Source organism: Rana temporaria, chromosome 3 (assembly GCF_905171775.1).
Source record: "Rana temporaria chromosome 3, aRanTem1.1, whole genome shotgun sequence".
NCBI classification, from domain to species: domain Eukaryota; kingdom Metazoa; phylum Chordata; class Amphibia; order Anura; family Ranidae; genus Rana; species Rana temporaria.
The window spans coordinates 447,519,146-447,529,527 of NC_053491.1; the positions used below are offsets into that span (position 1 = coordinate 447,519,146).

The window sequence follows — 10,382 nt, forward strand, 5'->3', positions numbered from 1 at the left end:
CTACTTTACAGAAACACAGGATCCATGCCTTGTGTACTGACAGAATGACAATCTGCCTTCTTTACATAGACCAGGGGTCTCAAAGTGGCGGTCCTCGAGCTGTTGCGAAACTACAAGTCCCATCATGCCTGTGGTAGTTATGCTTGTAACTGTCAGCCTTGCAATGCCTCATGGGACTTGTAGTTTCGCAACAGTTGGAGGGCCACCAGTTTGAGACCCCTGACGTAGGCAGACTGCCATTCTGTCAGTGTCCCAAATGATCGGCGGGTCACCGCTGATCAGCTCCCGTTGTGTAAAATCGCAGTGGAAGCGAGCCACCGGCGGTGCACACTCGCGCCCAAAACCCGGAAGTGCGGAATCACGTGTGTGTGTGTGTGTGTGTGTGTGTATGTGTATATACAGTATATATATATATATATATATATATATATATATATATATATATATACATACATACATGATTCTGCACAGCGCGGCCACACTAGCAGTAAATCTGCTATGGGGTGGTGAGCAAGCGGTTAATACCCAGTGCATTGCATCATACTTCTCTGGGCCACTCGCTTGGTCATCTAGATTGTTTTGTTTTTGGAAGTGGGTGAAACGAGCTGAAATTGCATGGGTGGGGTAAAGCCAAGTCGTCGCTGATGGCTCGCTTACCTCGGTCCTATTCTGTTTGCGATGGCTCCTCTTTAGGAAAAGCTGTATTTATAGATGCTCTTCTGTTTTGCGTCTTCAAGCTGTGACATGTTTTCTCATCTTTCCTAGAAAAAGAAAACTCCCCCAAAGAAAGATAAAAAGGGGGGCTCCAACAACAGCTCCCGCGGTAACAGTCGGCCTGGCACACCGTCTCCTGATTCCGCCAACACTTCCAACACTCTCAAAGCTGCAGCCAGTAAACTGGAACAAGGTGCGTCCAGCAAGCTGTGATCATCAGTCCGAGTCTTCAGTTGTCCCCTCTGCCCATTTCTAACAACTTTTTCATCTTTCTGTCCACTAGGTAAACGTGGCGCTCTCCCTCATACGCCGGCCGCAAAACGTCTAAAAATGGAGGCCGGGCCTCAGAGCGCATCTGGAAAATCGACCCCACAGCCGCAGTCAGGAAAGTCCACACCAAGCAGCGGGTGAGTGATAACGCCATACATATCTCATATTGTCACACGAAAAACTATTTCCATCCCGCTGAACGTCATGTGATGTCCTGCGCTTTCAGTGGTGATATCTGAATGATGGGTGCAGATATCATATTATTTTTTTTTCTACTGGCGATTTCCTGAACATTAAGAAAAAAATCAATGGCCCGGATTCAAAGAGATCTGCGCTCTATTTGCGGAGGCGCAGGGCAACGATTTTGCCCTGCCCCCCCGCAAATATTTTGCGCTGCCCTCGATTCACGGATTCTCCGTAAATAGCGAGGGCGCGCCGGCAAAATTGCCCGGCGTAAGCGCGCGCAATGTAAATGATCCCGCCGGGGGCGGGAATCATTTAAATTAGGCGCATTCCCCCGCCGATCGTAAAGCGCATGCGCCGTCGGGGAACTTTCCCGACGTGCATTGCGGCAAATGACGTTGCAAGGACGTCGTTTGCTTCAAAGTGAACGTGAATGGCGTCCAGCGCCTTTCACGTATCACTTACGCAAACGGCGTGAAATTCAAATTTCACGACGCGGGAACCGAGGGTATACTTTAGCATTGGCTGCCCCTACTATTAGAAGGGGCAGCCTTACGCTAAAGACGCCGTACGGAAACTCCATAACTTGCGTACGCAGGGCCCGCGCAACATTGTGAATCGGCGTAAGTATGCAATTTGCATACTATACGCTGACCACAATGGGAGCGCCCCCCTAGCGGTCAACGCAAGAATGCAGCCTAAAATCTGCGTGGCATAAGAGCCTTATGCCACGCAGATTTTAGGCTGCAGTCGGCGTAACGAGTTCTCTGAATCAGGAGAACTCGTTACGCCGGCGCAAGTCAGCAATTGCGCTGCGTAACTATGGTTACGCAGGCGCAATTGCTTACTGAATCTGGGCCAATATCGGCAGTTCAGCCGTTTTTTTTAAATTGTTTAATCAATATCGGCAGTTCAGCCGTTTTTTTTTTTTTTATTGTTTACAGGCAGTGGGAGGGGCGCCCTCCAGTTCTTCTACCGGCTCGTCCATACAATCGGCAAGCCGGAGAAGGAATCTGCCGGCGGTGGAAGTTTACCATATAGCTGACCGAGGACCAGATGTAGACCACATCTCTGCCTCTCGGAGGCTGGGCGTGAGGTTATGAAGTCACGTCCAGCCCCGGCAGTTGTAAACACTGCCGTGTGTTCGGCCTTTTTTTGGACCCCACATCTCTCCATAAAGGGGACCTGTCATGCCCTATTCCTATTACTGTAATGTAATAGGAATAAAAGTGATAATAAAAATTTAAGGAAATTTAAAGGGAAAGTGTAAATTCTAAGTGTAGCCTATGGAGATTTTTAAGTATCAAAGTTTGGCTCCATTCCACGAGTGTGCGCAATTTCAAAGCGTGACCTGTTGGGTATCTATTTACATCATCTTTCACATTATAAAAAAAAAATTGTCTAACTTTAAAAATCAATCACGTTTGAAAAATTGCTGTGCAAATACCGTTTGACATAAAAAAAAAAAGAAAAAATTGCAATGACCGCCATTATATTCCCTAGAGTCTCTGCTAAAAATATATACATATAATGTTTGGGGGTTCTGAGTAATTTTCTAGCAAAAAATGATTATTTTTACATGTAGAGGAATGCCAGAATTGGCCCGGTATGAAAGCAGTTAAAGCGGAGTTCCACCCAAAAGTGGGACTTGCGCTGTAATGACTCCTGACCCCCTGATATTACATATTTGGCATTTCATTTCTTGGGGGGGGGGGGGGGGGGCGGGTGCAAAGTTCCCACTTCCACGCAGGGCGAAAGTTCTCCTCTTCCCCCTTCCTCCCTGTAATCTTCTGGGACACGTCGCAGGTCCTAGAAGATTGCCTGGCCATTCAGAACAAGCAGTGCGACTCCACACTTGCAATGCCGGTGCCACATATGAGGAGAGAAGCGAGGCTTCGGGCCACCGCAGTGCTGAACTGTGGGACATATGAGCGTTTATTAAAAGTCAGCAGCTACACGTTCATTTGCTTATGTGAAATGGGGGGGGGGGGGGTGTCCCTTTCTTCCAATCGGCTCTCTCAATGTAAGTGCATTTCCCCCTTTTTTTGGGTAATGATTTAAAGGGGTTGTAAAGACAAAAATATTTTCCTCTTAAATTAAAGTCTGACAGTAGCTGATAAAGTAAAAAGTAATGTTATGCATTATAACTAGTTTGATACCTGTTGAAATCGAGCTGTTTTATTCACCTCCAGCACTCCTGAATCATTATTCTCACTGACTTCCTGGTTTGCGGTGCTCATTCATTCTTGCTACATCACAGCCTAATGGGAACTACAGTTCCCATTAGGCTTAGCCTCCATGCCTGTGAGGGATAAGAGAGCATCTTCACGCAGGGCTGTAGTCATAGGGAGGGGGTGAGCACATTCTGCTTTCCACCACGCAAAACGGCTCAGATGCTGGTGGAAAGCAAGAAGTGGAGAGACAGGAAATGGCATTTTCAAACATGGATTACTGTATTTTGGAGGTCAAAATGAAAAAATGATTGAAGTGATATTTAAATGCTCTAGCTCACAGCAATCACTCTAATTAAAAACAAACCTTTAGTGTTCCTTTAAGGTCCAAAATGCCAGCCTTCCCTTCAGTCTTGCCCAGGTGTACCGGCTCCTTTCCTCTACTTAAATTGCTTACTCTGATTCCACTGCATAGAAGCAGGTAGAGCCGCCTCATTTCCTGGCTGGGGGACATCCAGCATCACCTAGCCCCTTTTTACCCAGCCTGACTCTCTAGCCCACCTATTTATTCATTGGATTTAGATTATTTCAACAACGGAGGCTCAGCCCCAAATGTGGGCATTTACTATGGTGGTGTGCATGCTATAGTCTGCTTAGGAACATCCATTCCCTCAAACCGACATCCACCCATAAAGGCATGTTAATATTTATATATTAGCCGGATTCAGGTAGAGCGGCGTATCTTAGATCGGCGTAGCGCATCTCATTTGCGCTACGCCGACTTAACATAGAGAGGCAAGAGCAGTATTCTCAAAGCACTTGCTCCGTAAGTTACGTCGGCGTAGCGTAAATGGGCCGGCGTAAGCCCGCCTAATTCAAAGTAGGCAGGTAGTGGGCGTGTTGTATTAAAATGAATCGTGACCACATGTAAATGAAGCGCCGAACGAACGGCGCATGCGCGCGCGCATGCTCAGAATCACGTTGAATTTACTCCCTAAGATACGCCTGCTCAATTCATAAGACGTGAACGTAACCTACACCCAGCCCCATTCACATACGACTTACGCAAACGACGTAAAATCCGACGGCAGTTCCGACGTCCATACCCTACACGACTTAGACCAACTATTTGGTGGTTTATCTTTACGCCGGACGTACGCCTTACGTAAACGGCGTAGCTTACTGCGACGGGCATACGTACGTTCGTGAATTGGCGTATCTTGCTCATTTACATATTTGATGCGTAAATCCACGTACACGCCCCTAGCGGCCAGTGTAAATATGCACATAAGATACGACGGCGTAGGAGACTTGCGTCGGTCGTATCTTAGCAACAGTGAGGCGTATCTCATTACGCCATCGTAAGTCTCTCTGAATCCAGCTATAAGTCCTCCCATTGCTTGCATCAGGGCTGAGGGCCCTTGAGAGGATACTGAGGCAGGATGCTATGATATTTTCAGGAGGTTATGTACAGCACCCTGCTTGACCCTCCCACCAGGCATGATCTACCTACATTGCCACTGGATCTAAAATAAGGTCTATAATGAAAATGGAGGTTTTAATAAAAAAATAAAAATAGACATTTGCGAGAAGAGATAAGAAAAGCAACAATATTAGCAGATTAAATTTCGGCTTTAAAGCGGTTGTAAAGTCACATCTATTATATTCTTGTATTCCCTTCTGTTTTAGGAACATATTAAATACAAGTGTGTGTGTGTGTGTGTGTGTGTGTGTGTGTGTGTGTGTGTGTGTGTGTGTGTTAAAAAAATTATAACGCTAAATCCCTTTTTTGCCCAGCTCTGCTGTGTGGTCACATGTCCTCCCTCTGCTCTCCTTCCTGATCTAAGGGAGTACAGTGGGAGGGGCTGAGATTCCCCTCTGACGTATGCAAGCTGGCAGAGGGAGGACATGTGACCACACAGCAGCCCTGGGCAAAGGAGGTGTTTAGCTTTATAACATAAATAAAAAGCACACTGTACTTGCTATGTTCCTGAAACAGAGAAGATAAAAGTATATAATAGATGCTACTTTACCAAAGGGAAGGGGCAGATTCAGCAGAATACTTAATCAACGGAGGAGGTGAGGGGAGGAGATTGGCTTCCACACAGATAGGTGGATTCAGATAGCTTTACGCCGGCGTATCAGTAGATACGCCGGCGTAACTCTGAATCTACGCCGTCGTAACTCTGAATCTACGCCGTCGTAACTCTGAATCTACGCCGTCGTAACTCTGAATCTACGCCGTCGTAACTCTGAATCTACGCCGTCGTAACTCTGAATCTACGCCGTCGTAACTCTGAATCTACGCCGTCGTAACTCTGAATCTACGCCGTCGTAACTCTGAATCTACGCCGTCGTAACTCTGAATCTACGCCGTCGTAACTCTGAATCTACGCCGTCGTAACTCTGAATCTACGCCGTCGTAACTCTGAATCTACGCCGTCGTAACTCTGAATCTACGCCGTCGTAACTCTGAATCTACGCCGTCGTAACTCTGAATCTACGCCGTCGTAACTCTGAATCTACGCCGTCGTAACTCTGAATCTACGCCGTCGTAACTCTGAATCTACGCCGTCGTAACTCTGAATCTACGCCGTCGTAACTCTGAATCTACGCCGTCGTAACTCTGAATCTACGCCGTCGTAACTCTGAATCTACGCCGTCGTAACTCTGAATCTACGCCGTCGTAACTCTGAATCTACGCCGTCGTAACTCTGAATCTACGCCGTCGTAACTCTGAATCTACGCCGTCGTAACTCTGAATCTACGCCGTCGTAACTCTGAATCTACGCCGTCGTAACTCTGAATCTACGCCGTCTTAAATTTAAGCGTATTCTGGAAACCAGATACGCTTAAATTAGGCTAAGATACGAGCGGCGTAAGTCTCCTACGCCGTCGTATCTTAGAGTGCATATTTACGCTGGCCGCTAGGTGGCGCTTTCGTTGAGTTTGTCGTAGAATATGCAAATGACTAGATACGCCGATTCACGAGCGAACGTGCGCCCGTCGCAATTAGTTACGCCGTTTACGTTCGAGATACGCCAGCGTAAAGATAAAGCTGCTCCCTAGGTGGCGTAGCCCATGCAAGGTATAGACTTCGGAACAGGCCTATCTTTTTACGTCGTTTGCGTAAGTCGTACGCGAATCAGGCTGGACGTAATTTACGTTCACGTCGAAACTGCATACTTTGGAGCAATGCACACTGGGATATGTCCATGGACGGCGCATGCGCCGTTTATAAAAAAACGTCAATCACGTCGGGTCATGAGTAATTTACATAAAACACGCCCCCCCCCCCATGATCATTTGAATTAGGCGTGCTTACGCCGGACCATTTGCGCTACGCCGCCGTAACTTAGGAGGCAAGTGCTTTGTGAATACAGCACTTGCCTCTCTGACTTACGGCGGCGTAGCGTATATGCGATACGCTACGCCACCGCAAAAGTGAGCCGCCCTACCTGAATCCAGCTATGAGTATAGAAATACAGGTAGTGGGAGGAGTCAAGTGGAGCCAGCACATCACAGCAACAGTGATTGACATCAAGGGGAGTCCTATAAGACACTAGACCAGATGCTGCGGGTTTCAGGGTTTGCGATCCAGATAATTTTGCACGCCATAAGACACTCGTCAACATACTAGCTGCTGCACCTTGGCCATGGAAAGATATTTCTATCAACACAGGTGAAGCCCAGGTAGATTTGAGAGAGTCTGGGCGCCATGGCTAGATACCCCTGGACTAGGTCCCAGGGAATTGGTGATGTCCAGAATCTTGCAATACCCTACGGAAGGACCACATACCTTCATCACAGTGCCAAATGTTTTCTGCTGCACCACTGGCATAGTTATATCCTCTTAGTCCTCCATAAATTTAGCAGAACTTTGTGCTTAACCACTTCCTTACTGGGCACTTAAACCCCCTTCCTGCCCAGAGGACTTTTTGCGATTCGGCACTGCGTCGTTTTAACTGACAATTGCGCGGTCGTGCGACGTGGCTCCCAAACAAAATTGACGTCCTTTTTTTCCCCACAAATAGAGCTTTCTTTTGGTGGTATTTGATCACCTATGCGGTTTTTATTTTTTGCGCTTTAAACAAAAATAGAGCGACAATTTTGAGAAAAAATTTTTTTTTTTACTTGTTGCTATAATAAATGGCTCAATTTTTATTTATTTTTTTATCCTCAGTCTAGGCCGATACGTATTCTACATATTTTTAGTAAAAAAAAAAAAAAAGTTATAGCGCCTTCAAAATAAGGGACAGAATTATTATTTTTTATTATTTATTTTTTTTACTAGTAATGGCGGCGATCTGCGATTTTTATTGCGACTGCGACATTATGGCGCACACATCGGACACTTTTGGCACCATTCACATTTATACTGCGATCAGTGCTATAAATATGCACTAATTACTGTATAAATGTGACTGGCAGGGAAGGGGTTAACACTAGGGGGTGAGGAAGGGGTTAAATGTATTCCCTATATAGTGGCCCAGATTCAAGAAGCACTTGCGCCCGCGCAACCATAGGTTGTGCGGCGCAAGTGCTTACTTGCTCCGGTGTAACGAGTGCTCCTGATTCAGGAACCTCGTTACACCGAATGCAGCCTAGGATCTGACAGACATAAGCCTCCTTATGCCTTCACATCCCAGGCTGCATTCTTGCGTTGGCCGCTAGGGGGCACGGTCATTGTGATCGGCGTATAGTATGCAAATTGCATACTACCACCGATTCACAAAAGTTGCGCGGGCCCTGCGCACGCAAGGTACGGAGTTTCCGTACGGCGACTTTAGCGCAAGGTTGCTCCTGCTATAGCAGGGGCAACCTATGCTAAAGTATAGCTGCGCTTCCCGCTCGTGAAATTTGAATTTTTTTACGTTGTTTACGTAAGTGATTCGTGAATGGCGCTGGACGCCATTCACGTTCACTTAGAAGCAAATGACGTCCTTGTGACGTCATTTGCCGCAATGCACGTCGGGAAAGTTTCCCGACGGAGCATGCGCTGTTCGCTCGGCGCAGGAGCGCGCCTAATTTAAATGATTCCCGCCCCCGGCGGGATCATTTACATTAGGCAGCCTTACGCCCGGCTGTTTAGCATATCGCCCGCGCAATTTACGGAGCTACTGCTCCGTGAATCGCTGGGCAAATCGAAATATTTGCGTGGGCGCAGAGAAAAATCTTTGCTCTTTGCCCACGCAAATATTGCTCCATTCTACCTGAATCTGGGCCAGTGTTACCAACTGTGGGGGGAGGGGGGTGACTGGGGGAGGTGACCGATCTGTGTCTCTATGTACAAGAGACACAGATCGGTCTCCTCTCTCCCTGACAGCACCGCTGTCTGTGAGAGCCGGCAATGAGAAATGATCTCATATGTTAACATATGAGATCATCTCTTATTGGTCGCACAGATCGCCTAGCAAACGGCCGCTCCGATTGGCCGTTCACAGCGATCTGTGATTGGCTGTGTCCAAGGGACACGGCCAGCACAGAAGTTCCCCGCTGCGCGCTCGGGGAACGCGGAAAGGGGCGGACGTCAAATGACGGCGCCCCAGAGAAGTAGAACCACCCTGCGGCCGTATATAGTTGTACGACCGTCGGGAAGTGGTTAAAGTAGAACTATAGGCAACACTTTTGGGAGAGGAGGGGGAGAATGTTAGAGAAGCCATTTTCCACCAAGAAAAAGATTGGACAGAAAGCGCCAAGGTCCTGCTTTAAACATTTTTCTTCTTCTATTTCCAGGGACGTCCAGCTTACGGAAGAGGCCGTTCGGCGGTACTTGACTCGCAAGCCAATGACTACAAAAGACTTGCTGAAGAAGTTCCAGACCAAGAAGACGGGACTGAGCAGCGAGCAGACCGTGAACGTGTTGGCCCAGATTCTGAAGAGACTGAACCCCGACCGTAAAACCATACACGACAAAATGCACTTCTACCTGAAGGAATGAATCGCATCCTTCCAGCAAGAGCTCGTACTTCCTTTTTATACTCATTGGAATCTGATTGGTGACTTGAGGGTGACGCTGGTTATTACAAAGGAAACATATACTGTATATGTATACGGCTTGTGGCATTTGTAATTTTCAATCGAAATCACTAGGGCTGGGTGACTGGTTGCTTAGGCGCCAAGTTTTATCTAGTTTAGGTAGAACGTTCTGAGCTCTGTGTAAGCTCCGGATCACGACTTGGAGCTTACACAAGGCTTGCTGTCTTTGTTCTCAGCGACTAAACGGATCAATAAAGGAGAAAAAGGATACGGAGTATGTGCAGCTGATAGCACTGCTATTAAAATGAACCTGTTACTTTTTATTATGTGCAAATTTAACCTTTTATTTTCCAAGACTCTGACCTACATAGGTTAGAGTTCTATAGACAGCCAAGCAAACGTGCATTTCCAGAAGCCACCCTCCATATTTGAGTTCTTTAAAATGCTTCAAGTAGCCAGCAGCCATTTAGATTCCAAACATTCTTTTTTCAGTTAGAATTGAACGCAAGCGTTGGATTGGTTCAGAAAGCCTCTTCATCTCCGCAGACCAAACTTCAGGTGTGAAGAGAGTCGGGGATGACGTGTTCGGAGAACATGTTTTGATTTATTGTGTGTGACGGCGATGAATGTTCAGTACCTGGACTATGTTGTTGTTCTTTGAGTGATAATTATTAAAAAAAGGAATGAATTTTTATACTTCCTCTCGTGTTTTGTCTTTCGGTCTGATCCAGTTGTCTGGCACTGGAGATTCATTCCTAAAAGATGTATGTAGCGGGGGCAGGGCCTGCCGTGATTGGCTGCAGTCCTGTCTGAATATTTCACATATCTGAACAATAGCCCAGATCCATTCTCTTTCCTATGTAGGGAGAGTGATCGGACTCTGCGTGAAATGTGATGGCCTTTAAAGTGGGGGTTCACCCTAAAAACAAATTTCTAACATTACATCCAGCTTCCTAACGACATTTACAGTATGCAGGTCTTTTTTTTTTTTTTCTCCGTACATACCGTTATGTTGTGATTTTCTCCCCGGCTTCCCGGTTCTGATTACTGCGGGACTGGGCGTTC

General features: G+C 46.8%; 1 protein-coding gene across 1 annotated transcript in view; it reads left to right on the forward strand.

Annotated features, from left to right (window-relative positions):
- Positions 1–10,013, forward strand: part of GTF2F1 (general transcription factor IIF subunit 1) — a 31,215-nt gene extending 21,202 nt beyond the window's left edge. The window contains exons 12-14 of the mRNA XM_040346585.1: positions 766–907; positions 998–1,121; positions 9,075–10,013. Coding sequence (XP_040202519.1) covers positions 766–907; positions 998–1,121; positions 9,075–9,279 — 471 coding nt within the window. The 3' untranslated portion in view covers positions 9,280–10,013. The remainder of the gene's footprint in view (positions 1–765; positions 908–997; positions 1,122–9,074) is intronic.
- Positions 10,014–10,382: the final 369 nt, after the last annotated feature.